Source organism: Polistes dominula, unplaced genomic scaffold, assembly GCF_049000335.1.
Source record: "Polistes dominula isolate Pdom_NZ unplaced genomic scaffold, Pdom_raw_medaka contig_23, whole genome shotgun sequence".
Taxonomy (NCBI): domain Eukaryota; kingdom Metazoa; phylum Arthropoda; class Insecta; order Hymenoptera; family Vespidae; genus Polistes; species Polistes dominula.
The window spans coordinates 3,599,288-3,619,458 of record NW_028300963.1 but is presented as its reverse complement, the minus strand read 5'-3'; the positions used below and the strand labels follow the sequence as shown (position 1 = coordinate 3,619,458).

General features: G+C 29.8%; 1 protein-coding gene across 1 annotated transcript; it reads left to right on the top strand.

Moving 5' to 3' along the window:
• Positions 1–5,796: 5,796 nt before the first annotated feature.
• On the top strand, positions 5,797–20,099 carry Nhe2 (Na[+]/H[+] hydrogen exchanger 2). The gene is given in 20 exon segments (XM_089172720.1): positions 5,797–6,982; positions 7,068–7,841; positions 8,406–8,536; positions 8,538–8,670; positions 9,495–9,691; positions 10,066–10,322; positions 10,774–10,991; positions 12,329–12,531; positions 12,873–12,962; positions 13,440–13,510; positions 13,848–14,063; positions 14,361–14,496; positions 14,687–14,827; positions 15,018–15,087; positions 15,175–15,279; positions 15,380–15,478; positions 16,144–16,308; positions 16,395–16,583; positions 17,309–17,467; positions 17,763–20,099. Coding segments are annotated over 19 exon segments (3,285 nt in total). The 5' UTR covers positions 5,797–6,982; positions 7,068–7,378; the 3' UTR covers positions 18,005–20,099.
• The last annotated feature ends 72 nt before the right edge of the window (positions 20,100–20,171 follow it).

The following is a 20,171-nucleotide window of genomic DNA, read 5'->3' as shown; positions in this document are numbered from 1 at the left end:
ACTATTATACTATAACTATACTATATAAATTATATATTAAGTAATATTATAAATAATAATATTACTACTATAAATTTAAATTATATAAAATAAAAATAAAAATAATAATGTAACTATACTATCAAATAAAATTATATAAAATTCATGAATTATATAAAATAAATAAAATAAAATAATATTATTGTAAAACTACAAGCAAAAATACAAAACAAAAAATTAATATTTCTCTCGTGTTTTTTTTTTGCAACGAGTTTATAAAAACAGGATCAACGATAAAGGAGTAAAAATGTGGGGGTTGGTAAAAAAGGAAGTTCAGAACATGTTCAAAGAGCATACTCTTTCTGCGATTTGTACAGTTTGTGAGAATTAACGTTGCTAAAAGTAATTACCTTTCGATAAACATTCCAATAGATAATCGATAACCTTCCTCTTCTATTTACTGTTTTCTACGTATATTCAACGACATTCAACGATGATGATACATTGCAAAATAGGATGCAAAAGTAATTACAAATGAGTGAGAGAGAGAGAGAGAGAGAGAGAGAGAGAACAGGATACGTTTGATTAGTAGAAAAAATATCTGACGGATTTAAATATATTATATATCTCGTCGATGAGTTTACATCGAATTCATTTCTCAGAGAAACTAATCGATTATTTAAACTATGATTTATTTAAAATAATCCACGAAATGTAATACTTTTTTTTTTTACACACACAGAGAGAGAGAGAGAGAGAGACAGAAAAAATTGAATAAATAATTTGAAATAATTACTACTGCATATGTATAATTATTATTTATTAATTAACGTGTATTAATAATGAAAAATGTGGCATGCATTTCGATTAGAACAACACGACCATACTCGATTATTCTCTGCATATGAAAATTAAATTAATTATATTAAATTATACGAAATATTTAAAATAATAATTAAATAATCTTTCGGTAATATCATTTTTACCTTTTCCACGAAATTCATTTTATAGAAAAAAAAAAAAAAAGAAAAAAAACGAAAAAATGGTAAATTATTTTAATGAAAAATGTTCATACTTTTCGTCAAATCGTCTTACTTTTAATTCTGATCAAAGTCTACTAAAGCATTACAAGCTTGTGTATTAATGAAGCGTACTTTGTTTCAAAGAAAACTTTGAACTTTTCAATGAAAGCTCTTTATAAGAAGAGGAATATATAAAGAAAAAAAAAAAAGAAAAAAAAGTAAAAAAGGAAAAAGAACAAAAAAGGGGTTTGTGTTTAATCGTTTACACATCGTTTGTTACATCCTACCAATGATTTTGAATATTTAATTGAATATATATATACATATATGTATACGTATATTTAATATGTAAATAGAACACTTTGTATGTAATATAAAATTAATATTATTACTTTTAGTATTATTACTTTTTAACTATAACACATATTATATTGTATAAAATATAATATTACATAAATGATATTTTATTATAATATTTTAATATATATTTATTTATATAATATTATTATAATATATTTATTTTTTATATTAATATAATAATATATAATATAAATTATATATTATATAATTATATAATATAATATAATATTATATGTTATATTATAATAATATTTGATTTGAAATATTTTAGTAATAAATGAGGATAACATTGTAAAGAATTTTATTTCAACAATTTTCTAATCCCAAATTAGTTTAATTTCTCATTCATCGTGTCGTATTAATACCATAAAACTAATTTTAAATTCAAATCTATTGGAATATTATTGTACCTGTATCAAAAGTTTCAACTGAATTATATTTATTTTCTTATGCACATTAATATTTTTTTTTTTTTTTTTTAATAAAAACTTTAAAAAGCATATACTTTTATAAATGAGGATAAATGAAAGAGACTATCCATAAGAAAAAAAAAACTCTTTTTATCCTTTAGAAAAGGATACCAATCTTACCTTATAGTATAAGAAGGAAAGTAAAACGTTTGACGGCACTTCAACCCACTTTGTTCGCGTAAATCCTTCGAACCTTTAAACCCCTTGGATGGTTTTAATACACTTCTAAAAGGAATAGAGATAGATATAAAGAATACGATCGTAACACGAATTTCTTGGTAGAAATAAAAAGTGAAAAAAAAAATTAGTATTTACGTTGTAAGTTACTCTCTCTCTCTCTCTCTCTCTCTCTCTCTCTCTCTCTCTCTGTCTTTCTATTTCTCTCTTTTTCTTTTTCTTTTTTTTTATGCGTTCAAGATAAACTCTTAAGAAAGGCCAAGAAAATTTCCATGAAAGTCTCGTTATCTAAACGTTTTTACTACTTGTTTACAAGCACTAGAAAAATAATACCACCCCCGCGTGAATATTCTTCTTTATTTTTATTCTACTTTCGTTGTTGAAAATTTGTAAAACATTCTTTTACCTATTACCCTACAAGATAAAAAATAAAAAAAATAAAAATAAATAGTATTTACCATGAAATTGCAAATAAACTATATCTATAGTTTATTAAATATATATGTAATTATATTATTAATATGTTAAATATATTAATTATTATTATATTTAATATATTATTTAAATTACTATTTAATTATTATTAATATATTAAATATATGTATTGTACGTTACATTGCTATGTATTGTCAACTAAAAAAATAGATATTTACAAGATAAACGAGTGTTGTTGCATTTAAAAAATCTTTAATATAAGTAGAGAATGTATTAGATTACTCAAATAATTGTTAAATGATCGAATGGAATGTGTTAATGAAATGTTTGTTAAATGAATGAAAGAAATACAATTAAATCAAAGTTAATTAATATTCGAAGTATAATAGGTATTTAATATTTAAATCACTAATTTAAGTTAAATCGTATATATATATGTAGGGAAATTAATCGTTTTGCATCCGGCTAAGGATATCTAATATCCCCGTGTTGCCGACACTACTTAAGATGTAAAAGATATTCTTTATTTACTTATTATTACTTATTTCTTTAATTACGCTTCGCAACTTCTCACACTCACTCAGACCTCACACAGTCACTACTCACTCGCTATTCTTTCACTATTCACTCGCTAATCACGTTCGTATCGAATCGCTCGCTATAGTCGCTCTAGTCCTCTCCTTATGAGGTTTCTCCCCCACCCTGCATCCCCGAGGGACAAAAAATTTGCAAATCGTTCTGGAATTTTCCCAACGTCCAGCTTGGTCCAATAAACAAATCACTGATATCGCTCGAGAACCTTGTAGCTCACACCGCCTTACACACATAACTTCTTCACTTGCAAAAAGCAGTCCAAACACCGCCTTTCTTTGTGTCGATAGTCTTTTGTTGCCTGCTTACTTATCTGTGTTTACTCTTTGATATTCAACACTATATTATATTTAATATATTTAATATATTATTATATATATTATATATATATATATATTTATCATTAATAGAAAAGATGATATTAAAAGATGTTAAATCTTTGTCAAGATACACGATTAATCTCAAAGATAAGGTATTCGAAAATAGAGGTAAAGGGAATTACCCTTAAAAGGGTAAGGAAAGTTTAAGGAAGAGGATTTTGCATTTGGTGGTGCGTCATGATATCAACGTCCAATGAGAATCGTTCTAGATAGAATTCTTGGTCATTAAAGTGCCATTAGCTTGTACACGTCCGTCACGAAAATTAATGGCAACTTGTGCGTATCGGACAAAACCTTTACCACCACCACCATCACCACCACCACCATCACCACCACCACCACCACTACTATTTCCCAAATTCTCTATCCCTTTTCTCTTGCCAACCCCCCTCCCCACCTTACATCCCTCTTTCTCTATTTCTCCGGTGTTTACGACTTGAGCTTTTCCTAAAACGAGGACACGTTCAACGAACCGTCCTTCTAGTATAACTAATTTCATGAGAGAGTAACCGTGCAAAAGTTATGCTACTACTTACTGCAATAGTTTCGAAGAAAGAGAGAGAGAGAGAGAGAGAACAAACTTCGATATAATTAAAGATTTGCATTAAATTTATACACCCTTACCTTCATTTATCTGAGATTTAAATGATAACACTATACAATATTTGTTAACTTTGATGTCAATGTACACGATCTGGATTTTGTTTATTAAAGTTCAACAAATAAATATTTGATTTTGTTTATAAAAAGACAAACGTCGATATAATTAAAGATTTGCATTAAATTTATACACCCTTACCTTCATTTATCTGAGATTTCAATGATAACAGTATTTGTTATACTTTGACATCTATATTAACGATCTGAATTTTGTTTATTAAAGTTCAACAAATAAATATTTGGTTTGTTTGTTAAAGAAATGCAAGCAATATTCTTGTTAACATTAATATATAAATATAGATGTAAATGATGAATATGTACAATTGTGTAATATGTGTTAATAAATCAAAATAAAAAATGACAAATAGATAAAAGTTCAAATGAAATAGTACATGAGATAAGGTGTAATAATATATCAGGTGAATAAATAAAAAAATGATAAATGACAATTAAGTAAAAGATAGAATTACAAATTGTATAGGATGTGTCACCATAAAAAAGGGTGTATCAATTTAAAAACAATACTTTCAAAAATTTTGCATTTCATTTCTATCGACAAAATCTATTTGAAACAATTTTCATTGGCGTAAATCGAATCCACGAACGAGCGGGTGAGAAAATGGATACTTCGAATAAATGACAGGGGAGTTGGGGGGGGGGGGTGAGGGACGGTGATCCCCATAAAAATTCAAACACAGAACGTGTTATATTTTCGATTGTTTCGAACAAGGCAGAAGAAGAAAAAATAGAAAGGAAAATAAAAATAGAACGATGAGATTAAATGATCGGTTTATAAAAAAAAGTTATGCTATAAATATGAGCTTTTGAATGAGAACTAAAACAACGACGACGAAAAATGAAAAATTGAAGTTGTGAAGATTCCTCGAAGCGAATCTTACGGTTTGGTAAAACGGTTATAAGGGCAGTCGAGCATTTTGCTGGCGCATCGACGACAAGGTCAAGGGTAAAAGGTGTCTCCAAGATCCGGCGACGTGACGTTGCTGGCTTTAAGGTCGCTCTCGGCCAAACTCCGTGACCCTTGATATATCACATATCATACTTCTCATAAAATACATATGTATAAACTATGTTAAAAATTAAACCAAAAAAAAAAAAAGAAAAAAACCAAAAAAAGAAAAAGCTAGCGAATTTTTCATACCTTTAATTATACCTTTACCTTTACTTAATTATCACATATCTTTCTCTAAAATAAATAAAAATAAAACAAAGATAATACAATTTAAAGTTAGAAAGTAGGTAACTATTAAAAAAGATATGAACTCGATCGAAGAAATAAAATTACACAAACTATTTGCAACCCGGTTTACACATATTCTATATATACATACGTTGAACTATAATAAATACTTCGATTTAATTATTATAAAATAATTAAAAAATATTATATATAAATATAATTAAATATATAATTAAAATATTATATTTATATATATATTTATAATAATAAATATATAATAAATATTCTTAAAATAATAAACCTCATGTTTAATTATCGCTAAATAAATACAAATAAAATAAAAACTAAAAATACATGTAATATAATATCGTATCGGTTATGAAATAAATGTTTCACCCTGTATAAGTCTTCGTAAGAGTAGAAGCGTCGGGACGCTTGCGCGAGTTTCAGCAACGATCAGCTGGCTGGAAGCTTCTAGCTGGCGAGGGAAAGCTAAAGAAAGATAGAAGAAGAGAGAGTTACACGAATAGACGAAGATAGAACTACTGTATATATGCATAGGGGTTAGAGTGAAAGAGAGAAAGAGAGTGAATAAGAGAGCACGCGCGTATACCCGTTTAAAACACATCAGTAAAGAAGCTGAGGGCGAACTAGTCGGCAACTAGGCACACGTTTTTGGCATACTCTACAAGTTTTTTAACGTGTGTTGTTTTTTTCTTAACCCCTCATCCCTCACTAACCCCCCACACGTTCGATACAATTTCGACAATTAATAAAACAAAAAAGGGGGAGGGAGTTTTTGTTAATAATATATCATCCTAAAAATATTCATATTCTCAGAAATCAATGATATTTGACGTTTTAAAGATAAAAACAGGTAGATGACAAGTCAGGATAGGATAGGATAGGACAGTTTTTGTTGAAGATTTCATCGAAGTGGATAGTTGATCGTGCAGTGCTGCCGTTGACGGTCGATCGAAACACGCCACACAAAGGTGGGTGTCGTATTCTTCAACGAGCCCCTGCTGCTCACTTCGGTACACGATGCCACAACGTAGACCTCGTCGTCATCGTCGATATTTACCGTCCTTATCCTATTTCACATTCTCATCATCTTCGTCATCGTCATCATCGTCGTCGTCGTCGTCGTCGTCGTTGTTGTTGTCGTCGTCATCGTTGACGTCGTGGTCGTCGTCGTGGTCGTCGTCGTCGTCGTCGTCGTCGGCCATCTCAACACGACACCCAACATCCAAGAAAATTGTCTATCGACCTGGACCGGCGTGAACCATTGAAGATTTTTCATCTAACAAGAGAAGAGAGATTATTTATTCGACGAATCCCATTTTACTCGGTTAATTTTATCTTACACTCATATACACGGGATTTATCTGGTGTATCGATTACTATATACATATATATATATATATAGATATATATCATTTTCTAGCTTTCTTTCTTTCTTTCTAAGTTTGCTGTTTGTTTGTTTGTTTTATTCATTTATTTATATATTTTTTCACGAGTTAATATAATATATTTATTGTGTTAGTTCCGATCGTACGTGTTGATCAAAAGTGTCGAGTGTTTCTTTATTATTTTTTTATTTATTTTTTATTCAGTTAATCTCAGTTATTTCAAGAACCCTTTTGCACTGTTGTATAGTTACCGAGGAAAAGAAGGAATATATATTGATATATATATATTCAAACGGGGGTAAGATATTTCGTTTGATGTTTTTAATATGTGAGAACAAACAAATTTTGTGAATTGTAACTTAACTATATCGATCCTATTACAGTCTCGTACGGATAACAAATTTGAAAGAGGATTTAATAACGAGAACAATGAAGTTCCTAAATACGTTCCTTTTCTTCGAGTTTACGTCATCTGTCATTTTTTAATAAATAAAGAGAAACAATTAAAGGATTAAAAAAGAAGATAAACAGAACTTTAAGCTAGTCGTTTGTTTCTGATGGTAGAACTACCAAGTGATCGAAAATACAAGGACAATAATTGTCCACCACCACCACAACAACAACAACAACAACAACAACAACAACAAGATCAACATAGACAACGTTGAAGAAGTGATTCCCATCAAAGGACCTCATGGATTCGTCAAGAAGCCTATCGTTTGCTTGCCTTCTCTTAACACTACTCTTATTGCTTAATTATCCTGAGGAAACTCATGCCGGTCTGATAAATCTAATCAAGCGAGATGTCAGTCAAGATCAAAGGAGTAGAATATCGATCGATCGATATGCCATGCATGGACCAGCAGTTGACGATGAAGAACTCCCTAGAAACCTTCACGAACCTTATCCTGGAAGTAGTTTTGGCCCAATGGGACCACTCTACGATTCCTTATCGGATGATGTCTCGGCAAGAAGTCTTCCGGTATCCAATACGGCCACCCATGATTATTCCTCATCATCACCATCTTCGAATGATCAAGAAATCGATAAACCAAAGACTGAAGTAGAATATCACATCATGTCTGTCGAATTTCCTAGAGTGGAAACGCCATTCGTTATCGGCATTTGGATATTTTTCGCTAGTATTGCAAAAATTGGTAAGAAAAAACAATAGTTAATAATAAATACATAAATCAATCATTAAGGGTATCTTTCTAAAACGGTATATATGTATATATAAAAGTCCATGGGCTTGACCGTGTTCTATTTTTTCTTAACGCGCATCTTCGTCAGAATATATTTTTAGTGCACACATATCTTACAACTAACTTAACTCTAACTAAACTAACTCTATGAACAAAAGATGATCAATTCGAGTTGTATGTGTGCCAAAAGATGATACATATATGCGGATACTATATATACTATTATTTAATTCAAATTTATATCAAACAAATGTAAAACCGCGACACACGATTTGATTTGAATGACCACTTAAAAGAACACTTTTGTTTTGTTTGCTAACACGATGAAGATGAGTTCAGTGATCGCTGGACCAACCAACCGTGGGGTGGCATTAAATAATAGCCAAGAATACTTAATGCCAGTATGAATATAGAAAGATACCGTTGATATTGCATTTGGCACGTAAACATATATATATATATATTTTTTATGTCTCTTTCTCTCTCTCTCTCTTTCTCTTTGATTTTTCTATTCAGGTTTTCACATGGCACCGAGACTGAGTAAAATATTTCCGGAATCATGTTTGTTGATCGTCGTTGGTGTCGTCGTTGGACTACTTCTTTTCCAGGCCAGCAGCGTTCACGTATCACCCCTAACACCTGATACCTTTTTTTCTCTACATGTTACCACCTATCATCCTAGATGCCGGTTATTTTATGCCCAATCGATTATTCTTCGATCATCTTGGAACTATTCTACTATTTGCAGTAGTTGGAACAATTTTCAATACCCTGTCAATAGGTTGGTATCAATTTGATTTATTTTCTTATTTGTTCTCTTAATAAACAAAACCCCGGAGTAAGAGAATGTATTAAAAAATTGTTAAATAAGCATGTGTTCGCGTAATAACTCTCACTTTATCATAATATTTAAAGATATATATATAGAGAGAGAGAGGATCGTGAAAAAAAAAACACGTGTAAAAATAGAATTCATTCGCACGCGTGCGCACTTTTACCCGTAACGCGCCAAAAGACAAACAACAGCCTCTCGAGATATGCGAAGACTGAGCTTTTTTTTTCATTTTTTTTACATTTGTTCCTTTATTTTTCTTAACTGTAATGTCACTTGTAACAAAAAAATACTACGTAAAGGAAATATTCGAGATATTAGGGTGAACCAAAAATTGTTGAAACTTTACTTTGAAACTGCACAATGGATTGTTTTTTATTTTTGGTAAAATGTTAATTTTAAAAAGCACGAATTTATTGTTTCAACCCTAATAAACACATCCGTAAGCGTTATAATACTTTCCTAACAATTCTGGCACGAGTTCGATATTGAAGCATCCGAAGAAACGATTAAGCTGATTAACGGGGAACTCCAATTAAGGAACGATGATGGTATAATACTAAAACAACTTCCTAGAATACAACTACGGATATATGTCGCATCGTAGTTTATTTATTGATAATGATTCTATATATTATTTATATATATATATATATATACATATATATATGCATACCATCAATCTCGTGAATCATCAAATCGTTGTTGCTTCATCGTTGCTTCATCTCGAGTTCGTTTTTATATAAATATTTGTTTTTTTTTTTTGGTAATAGGTGCATCCTTATGGGTTCTGGGAAAATTCAATGTTTTCGGTTGTGAGACACCATTATTAGACATGTTCCTTTTTTCGGCATTGATCAGTGCAGTTGATCCTGTTGCTGTATTAGCAGTTTTTGAAGAAATACACGTCAACGAGATATTATACATCGTTGTATTCGGTGAAAGTCTTTTAAACGATGCTGTCACAGTTGTAAGTATATAATTATTTTTTTATTATATTAATATTAATTTATTATTTTCAATATTTTTATGATTATAACATTTTGTCCAATTTTAATATAACCAAGCAATAAGCAAATATTTTTGGAAGTACTCATGAAAGTGTGCATGTTAAATATTTATATTTAAAAAAAAATCTAAAATAAAAACAGAAATGCGGTAAAAGTCAAAAAAAAAAAAGAAGGCTTATAATATTTTATTAGTTATTAAAAATATTTAATAATATTAATAAAATTAAAATTAAATTAATATTTTGTAAAATCTAACTAAAACCCTTATCGCTTGAATTTATTTCATATTCCAGTAACCAAAATAAAAAAGAACATTTTTGTTTATATGTTTTAGGTATTATATCACATGTTCGAGACTTACAGTGAGATGGGACCTTCAAGAATTGAATATACTGACATACTCTCAGGTTTAGCATCATTTCTAGTCGTAGCAATAGGTGGTACGATAATAGGTGTCATATGGGGATTTGCAACAGGATTCGTAACAAGATTTACGAATCAGGTTCGTGTGATCGAACCAATTTTCATATTCGTCATGGCTTATTTGGCATACCTAAATGCTGAAATCTTTCACATGTCAGGAATATTGGCGTGAGTAAAAATATACATTTAACATTTCAATTATAACTCGTTCATCCAGTCAAGCAGCTGCTGTTTCAAAAATTAATCGATATATATTTCTAATAATGTCATACGTTGATAATAACTTTCCCATTTATATTGTTTAATGTTAAAATATATAATGTTAAAAGGTGCTTCAAAAGTTCAAGATATAATTACGAACAACAAATTTCTTGAATCGTGGTAATTGATAGATTTATTAGTTTCCTGTTTTCTTTTTCTTAGTGAAACAAACTATTTTTAAAAGTACAATTCTTTCTATTTAAAAATATATAAAAATATCCGATACAAAATGACGTAATCAAACTCATATATATATATCTGTATAAATATAACTATTCTACGTACATATGTATATCTAATTGAATGTGTTTTTGTTTGTTTGTTTAAATCATGATCAAGAAACAACAATTTATTACAGAATAACATTTTGTGGTATTACCATGAAAAATTATGTCGAAGCTAATATATCGCACAAATCACATACCACCGTTAAATATACAATGAAAATGTTATCGAGTAGTTCGGAAACGATCATATTTATGTTCCTTGGTGTGGCAACGGTGAACAATAAACATAATTGGAACACATGGTTCGTCGTGATGACAATAGTCTTCTGTTCTATTTATCGGATCGTGGGTGAGTTATGATTTTAATAATAATAATAATAATAATAATAATTAGTAACAATCGATCAAAATTATTTAAAATGATTCAAAAGTATTTATATATATATATATATGTATTATTAAATATTCGAAATATTTTATCTTATGGAAAGATGATGCAAGTAGAGATGATCCCTTATTCCTATTTCTTTCTATTATCTCTGTCTCTCTCTCTCTCTCTTTCTTTATCGTCATATCCCATTACGAAGGTATATCAAATTCCCCCATATAAAATTCCAACGTTTCATATAACGTAATATGGAAAATAATCGGTTGTTATTTTAAAAATAAGTAATACGAAATTAAAGGATATTAATAATAATAAATTTAAATAAATTATATAATATAAATAAAATTATATTATTTAAAAAAAAAAAGAAAAAAAAACATTATAAAAGAAGGCTTTTTAAATACAAGTAAGCAAGCAAGCAAGCAACAAGCCAGGTATGACGTTAGTTTTTAAAGTCACTTGTCCATGATATTGGTGTTATAAAAGAAAATCAATCGAGTAGATCTTGTTGTATGTTGTTTCTCTTTTTTTTTTTTTTTTTTTTTTTTTTTTATATACGTTGCAACAATAATCAACCATGCTGAAATTCAATTTGAAAAAAGAAATTCCGCGGAACAAAGACTTGACACACGTGTGTATGTGTGTGTGTGTGTTAACTCTCTCTAACATTTATAGAAACGATAGGTAAGCTAAAAAAAGAATAATGCATAATATCAAAAGAGAGAGAGAGAGAGAGAGAGAGAGAGAGAGAGAGAGAAAGAGAATGAGAGAATGAGAGAATGAGAATGACAGATAAAAGTGGAAAAAGGGATGAAAGTGATGGGTATTACGAAACACGACATTTTATTACATTTCTTTTCTCGACTTAACGGTTATGTCACTTGGCTTAATGTCACGTGTTTACGGCTTCCCATTTGAACAATAACTTAACACAATGCAGGCTCGATTGTTCGGAAATTCTAATCCATAATCGGCTGCTTTTACATAACAGTTTTGTCAAAGTAACACCGCCAGACGACCACTTACACAATTTGCTGATGTAACAAAGTGGAATATTTTAAACCGATTTGAGATTTAAAGTTTTATCACCGTTCATTCGTTTTTGTTAGCTAATAAGATTAAACGAGTTAACAAAATTATTGTTATTATAATTAATATAATAATAAAAAAAAAAATAATGAATATAGTTTAGAAGAAAGAAAGAAAGAAAGAAAAGTGTTAGGTTGTTATATCGATTTAGAGAAAAAAAAGAATTAATAATAAATTGTCAATCAACGAGGACTATCGTTGATCATTAGGAGTGATTGTCTTGACTGCATTGGCCAATCAATTTCGTCTGCATAAACTGGACAAGGTGGAGAAATTCGTGATGTCCTATGGAGGTTTAAGGGGTGCAGTGGCGTTTGCCCTTGTCTTGTTAATTGATCCAAAACACGTAGCGTTACAACCAATGTTCGTTACTACCACTATTGCTGTTATTTATTTCACCGTTTTCATACAGGTAAATTTATTATTATTCACCTATATATATATATATATATATATCATACATTCAACGAAAGTTATTTGATTTTTTTCATTTGTAAGATAATATAAAATAAAATAATATATATAATATAAATTATATAATATTATTATATATACTTGAATTATAATTTAATATAGTAATTTTAATTATTATATTATTATTCTATATATGAAATATATATACATATATTTATTTTTATTATATATAATTTTATTTACTATATATTTTTTTATTATTTTTATTTTAATAACGATTATTATCATTAATATTATTATTATTACAATTTGTATTTTCTTGATCATACATTTTTTAAGGGAATCACTATTAAACCACTGGTTAGAATACTCAATGTGAAAAGAGCTGAGAAAAGAAAGCCTACGATGAACGAAAGGATTCATGAAAGGGTGAGAACAAAAAAATACTCATCATTTTACCTTTATACTTCTATATTCGATGTTGAACGTTTCCTTGCAATACGATATTATCTAAAGAAATTTCAATGTTACTCGAAATGGGGTGAGGGTTGAGAGGGTGGCTTTCTAGACCACCATTGATCGATGTTTCTTTAACCTTGAACAAATTATCACGCAAAAGTCGAGGAAACGTTGTTGATCGTCCTTCTAGATAACAAAAATTATTCTTTCTTTGTTAACATTCGTAATATTCGTGAGTCAAGTTCATTAATTGCATAAAAAATAAAAAATAAAATAAACTGCATTTATCCATGAGCAAATATTATTTCATCCCCTAGTAGGTTAATTCGATTGAAGAAGGAGTTGACCAATGATATAAATTGTTTTATTGTTTTTTTATTTTTTTTTTTATTTATAATACTTTTGATCGTATTTATCGACATATTTTTGTATTATTTTTGTATTCAGATAATGGATCACGTAATGGCTGGAATTGAGGACATCTTAGGAAAACATGGCAATTACCACGTGAGAGATAAGTAAGAAATAAAAAAATACAGAAAAATAAATGTATAAATCGATTACTATACGAATAATATTATACTAACGCACACGAGCCGAGTTATTTTTGAAAGTGGCGTGGCACGGTATCCAAATACAATTTGCTTTCTTTTCTTTTTATTTTTTTTTTTTTTCATTTCTATTCTAAGGAAACACGTTAATCTTTCTTCTTCTTCTTCTTCTTCTTCTTATTATTATTATTATTATTATTATTATTATTATTATTATTATTTTTATAATTAATCTTTCAACACTTTAAAAAAAAAAATAATAATAATAATAATAAAAATTTAAATACAAAATTTCTCGTAATAGATTCAAACGTTTCGACAACAAATTCATACGGCCGTATCTATTGCGAAATCATTATGGTGCCGAACCAAAGATCTTGGAAACCTATTCGAAATTAGCCATGAAAGATGCCATGGATTATATAAGAAGAAATGCTTCGACTATTGGTAATATCAGTGGTACCGAGAGTATGTCAGCCATATTTAGAAATTACAGCAATACAGGACAATTCAATGGAAGGTAAATGAATTATTTAAAAAAGGAATATTAAAAAGGGAAAGAGAAAACAAATAAATTACATAAAACATCAAATAAAATAAGAAGAATAATAATGAATGAATTCACGTATGATAGATATATTAGTAAATGTAATAATATTAATCTTATTTGTTTGTGTATTATTATACCATAATCGAATCAATAGCAAGAGGTTGAATATGCTAGTAGTATCGATCTTGTAATAAAAAAATAAAAATAAAAAAAACAATAGGGTGGTAAAATCATAAAGCTGCAATCTCATTGTTTTCTTCATTGCAGTCCGAGTTGCAGTCAACTCGAAACCGGTTGGAATATCGATCTCCAGGAACTCGAGTACAATCCATCGAAGAAAGATTTGACAGACGCTAGGATACATCATCTACTGGCTGAAGAACTCTGCAAACCTTACAAACGGGTGAGCCTCGTGAAAAAGAAAGGCGCGCTCGCGAATGATAGCGAAATATAATATAGAGACAAAATTTAAAAAAATAAAAAAAATAATACAAAAACATTTAACGAAAGAACCGCTTTTTGCAAGGCAGTAGGGTAGAAATCTAAGAACTGATAACTGATTTTAATTAAAGTGTAAAACATTACCGTCGCAGCACCGACGATTGAGTTACAGTAGACACGCTGTCAACGATCGGGATCTATCTACCCAAGTCAATTATAAAATGCACATGAATATTCGACGTATGATGGGAGAGCACAAACATCGTCACAAACGCAGCAAGAAGTTACTAAAGGTTAGAGAGAAAAACAAAAATGAACAAACGATCTGTAAATCTAACGTTAAAACAAATTACTTTTTATATTATGAGTTTTAACGTTTACCATTTTTTTTTTTTACGCGTCTACCTATCACGATCCTTTTTCTTTCTTTCTCTCTCTCTCTCTCTCTCTCTCTCTCTCTCTTTGTTTGTAATTTTCGTACAGGACGGTAAGCAGAATCACGTGAGTTTCCCGGAATTCCAACAAAACGGTTCGACCAAATTATTCACCCAAGGTGCGTATAAAATAATCGATAAAGCAATTTTCCTAGAAATAATTTCCGATTGTTCGCGTAATATTCTTTTTTCTTGTTTCTAACCAGACTACATGAACGGCGTGTTATACGAACTGGAAAACGGGGATAATTCGAAACCATCGAGCAAAGAAGATTGGGATTCTGCAATAACTTTTACTGCACGTACTTCCGGTAAAAATATCCTTGTTCCTGTTCATTCATAGAAATGATTATTTTTTAAATCTTACCTTTCGACGTTTTCTTTCGATCGTTGACTTCGTTACCCTGTTAGATTCTTCCAATGTTAATCCAGACGGTCATCACGCAACCGCTACTACGTCCATGGACACCATAAACACCGAAGATGCCGACTTGAGGTTTGCCCGTGATGGTAAGTAATCTGAAAAAGAAAAAATAAACAAAATAATATTAATACAAACAAATTAGAAATTAAACCTTCAAAAAAAGTAAATTTCGAGAGAATAAGACGAGTGCATAGTATAAGGAGTAAGATAATTCATTAAAAAATATTATTATAATTATAAATCTAATTATTTATTTAATAATTAGAAAAATGTGCGCCTATAAGGATGCAACTCTCCAGACACACTTTGAAAACGTTGCGTGCAAGCGCCATCTTCTGAGATGGAATTTTTTTTCAGCCCATTTTTTTCAGTGTTCATACACGTATGTATTACGGGTTGCCTATCTTTCGGACAGAAAAAAATTCCGTTCAACAGATGGCGCTCGCAAGCAACATTTTCAAAGTGTGTCTGGACGGTTGCATATCTACAGGCGCGCATTTTTATAAATAATGATAAAAATTTGATTTTAATTGTATAATTAGTTATGCATATTTTTAGAATAATATTTAATATCTTACGTGAAAAAGTAAATTTTTAAAGATTTAAATTATTCAATGTTAGACATCTAAAAAATAGTCGTAAAAATTCATTTTCAAATCGCACACGCATCCGTTTTCAAATCACCCCCATTCTAAAGAAGTTGTAACTTCAAAAATATTTAATAAGAAACAATTTTTATTGGTTTCAACAGGTGAAAGTTATAGAGTAACAACCCCAACGGCAACGGAAACGGTTTTACCATGGAAACGTGAGGACGATTATGATTCCGGTCATCCATTGAAACAAAACGAGTTTCCTGCTTGGTGTGCGAATAAGGAATACCTTCCTTACAGTTCACCTTCAGCTACTTTCTTAGGTACAATTATTTTATTCATTTCTTAAATATTCTTTTTTAACATAACTAATAGAAAAACAAACCAAAATTTTGATAATTTTCTAAAGGTGCCATAGAACAACCAAAAGTACAATCAGTGATTGGATTGTTTCGACGTGAAAGCGTTGGTACACCTGATCACATAGATCGTCAGGAAACCGTGTTGCCTTGGAAACGGGATGACGACTATGAATCAGGACATCCTTTGAAACAAAATGAGTTTCTTACTTACAGTTCACCTTCTGCCACCTTGCTTGGTACGTATAGTTTTTTTTTTTTTTTTTTTCAATAAAATGAAGTACATTTTTCTCAAAGGCACCCTATACATGTTAAAATATGCATCGATTTCTAAGTTTCATGACATACATAAATTTCACGAATGTATGTAGTTCAGTGTCAGTGAATTAATTTCAGAAGAGTAAAAACTTTCATGAGATAAAATGAAAAAAGATTGATTTTTATGAAACCTAAATATCGATGTATGCACCAATTCCTAAATTTCACGATATATGTTGCACAATTCTCTATTATATATAAATATAAAATATTAAAAATATTCATTAAGGAAAAATAAAGTACATGCTTCAAAGTTGGTATCATAATAAATTGAAAAAAGTATAAAACAAATTTGGTAATGTAAAATCAAACCGCGCGCGTGCGCGAAATCAAAGAAGATTTGACGAAAGTTGGGAAGAGATGGTGGGTGGCATGGCATGCATGCATCGATTTCTATGTTTCACGTTATATATTGCAATACATATATATATATATATGTGTTATTTGGCACCGATATGAAAAATTTGCATCGATTCGTAAATCGATAATTCGAAAGAAAAGTAAAAACCTGTGTGTTGATTTTATAAAGCCTAAGTTTTGATGCACATATCACCGTAAACATGTTTCAACAAGTATAGAAAATGCCTTATTTAACATTTGTGTAAAATAAACGAGAAAAAAAAAGGAAACAACTTGATCCTCGAAGGTACAATAAAACAACCAAAAGTACAATCCGTGATTGGTCTGTTTCGACGCGAGAGCGTTGGTACGCCGGATCACATCGATCGTCAGGAAACTGTTGACGAGTGCGACGAGTACACGGTTACCGGGATGGAAGAGTTTTCCACTCCCACGAGAAACACAGGTAAAACAGAGGAATCGAAAAGTTAATACGTTCGAGCAAAGGGACTATTATTAGGCAAAGGTAGGCAGTCAGATAAAGGAGTCATCATATCATTAACATATCTTATAATCAATTTTAACAAAAATAATATCTCAATTTGTAATTATTATTATTATTTTGCATTTAATCTTTCACGCCCCTCTTTGCAAGACTTTAATATTTTTTCCATTAGCTTTTTTTTTTTTTTTGGGGATTAAAATATAATTTTTGTATTTTCCTTTGTTTCTTTTTCTCTCTTACGAATGATCTCTCGCAGACAGTAGCAGCAACAAAAGTTCGGTACACCGGAGAGTATCGATGATGGAATTGGGTACAATGGAAAAATCATTGGAAAGAAACGAGGATGGTTCACGTTCCCTTCCAGAATGTTGGAATCCACAAAGAATAAGAATGTCTTCGTACCTAAGCCCGGCTCAACTACCAAGTTTATCTACGGCCCTGATAACGTCGTCTTCGGAATCTTCGGAGGAAATCGATGAAGAAGAAGAGAGAGCTTGACCTTTAAGGAATCCTCGTAAATAGGCCTCGTCTTACGAGGATGTGCATCGTCCTTGTTTACGTCGTCCTTGGAAACGACAACAAGCACGTCCTCGTTCATTATTTTCGTCTCTTTTACGACGACCAAGTACACCGTTATAAAAAGAAAAATATGATTTTGATATTCATCTATAATAGCACAATAATTTCAAGAGAATTTATTTAATTAAAGAAACTTACTACGCGCGCACCTATCAAACTTCGAAGAAAGAAAAACAAGGCAATTGAATTTTATTCGATAAACTTTCTTCTATATGAGATTTTTGTTTAAAATAATTGTTTATTTTGAAAAGATGAAAATGTTCTCTTTCAAATGACGATGATGTACGAAAGTTTCAACAACAACCAAATATGTGAAACTTAGGAGAGAATAATAATAATAAATCTTCTACTGATCTTCCACAAGTGCAAGAAAATTGTGCATTAAAATTCATCGGGTTTGTGTGATCTTATAAATCGTATATTGATCGATTAAGATCAACCTACAAAAGGATAAAATTATAAAAGGAGAAAAGGAAGGGTCTCTTGTACAAAATAAAAGATTCTTTCGCAATTCTGCACTGCTGCTGCTGCTGCTGTTGCTGCTGCTGCTGTTGTTGCTACTGTTGTTACAGGAAAGAAAAGAAAAAAGAAAAAAATAAGAAATCGAGAAAAAAACTTCGTTTATCTCCTCGTGTAAATGGCCTTAAACGATTAAACTTGTTAGTGAGAGAAATAACCGTGAAAACCTCGTAAGTGAAGTTGGGCATTTAGCCGTGGCGTGAATTATGTAAGTAAATAATAAAAAATAAAACAAAAAAATAAAATTAATAAATAAATAAATAAGTACTACTTATGCACGAAGGAATAATATATCGTGTATAATGTCGTGTGTGTGTGTGTATATATATATATGTGTGTGTGTATGATTTGTGTGTGCAATTGTGTGTATATATGCGTGTACGTTTGATTGTAAATAATAAAAAACAAACAAACAAAAATGAATTACAAAATAATTCTTAGGAATCAAAGTATAATATAGATAGAAGAATAAATAAAGAAAGCTGTCGTTTTATTCGATACGATTATTATCATGATATGAAAGATGATAAGAAAAAAAGAAAAAAAAGAAAAAAGAAATAAAAGAAAAAAATGCTGTTAAAAAATTGTTAGAAAAACGAGCGAGGGGGGATTTGTCAATGTCCCTCGAATAATTTCGTTCGAATTATTTTAATGGATTTAACAAAATGGATGAAAGAATTGAGACAAATTATTACGATAATTTAAACGATGATTGATTAATACGGAATTGAATTATATTCATATTGATTTCTCTCATTTTATTTTAGCATACCATTTAATATAATATGCGTCGAGTGAGAAAATATATGAAATTTGTGAGAAATAAAAATGAAGAATAAAAAAATGTGTTTACTATTAGTTTAATAATTAATTAAGAGAGTTCGCGATTTAGAAACAATTGGATAACTGATTTATATCGAATATATATATATATATTAACGTTCGTGCTAAGTTCATCATCCTTTAATATCATCCACAAATTGAATCCTTTTATTAAAAAGAGGATAAATAATATAATATTATAATATAAAAAATATTAATCGCAATAATAAGAAATATTTGAATTGACGTCGTGTATTTTAAATGCCGACGATGGCGTTTATCTCTTGCGTATCGTGTGAAACTTTTTAGATTCAACACAAAACAACAAACGTGTGCCGCTTATATTATTATTATTATTATTATTATTATTATTATTATTATTATTCGCTAAATCAACAGACTAATTATAAATCCATTTAGTCAAATTTTTCATTGAATCTATCATTCGTAGAAAAACGAAATTCAGGACTTCCCCTCGCACGATAAATGATTCCTCGCGGCCTCTATATAGTTCTTTTTAGAAATTTAAAAAAGAAAAAAAAAGAAAAGAAGAAAAACAGGAACCACAAATAACAAAAGCGAGAACGTCAAAAGTCTAGTCTCTTTAGACGTTAAGTCTGTACGCTGTTGATTTGTTAATTGAAAAAAATAAAATAAATGTTTATTTCGTAAATATGTGTCCGTGCAAATGAACAATACATTTCTTACACCTTCCTATCCTCTTTTCGAAAATCAAAATATGAAA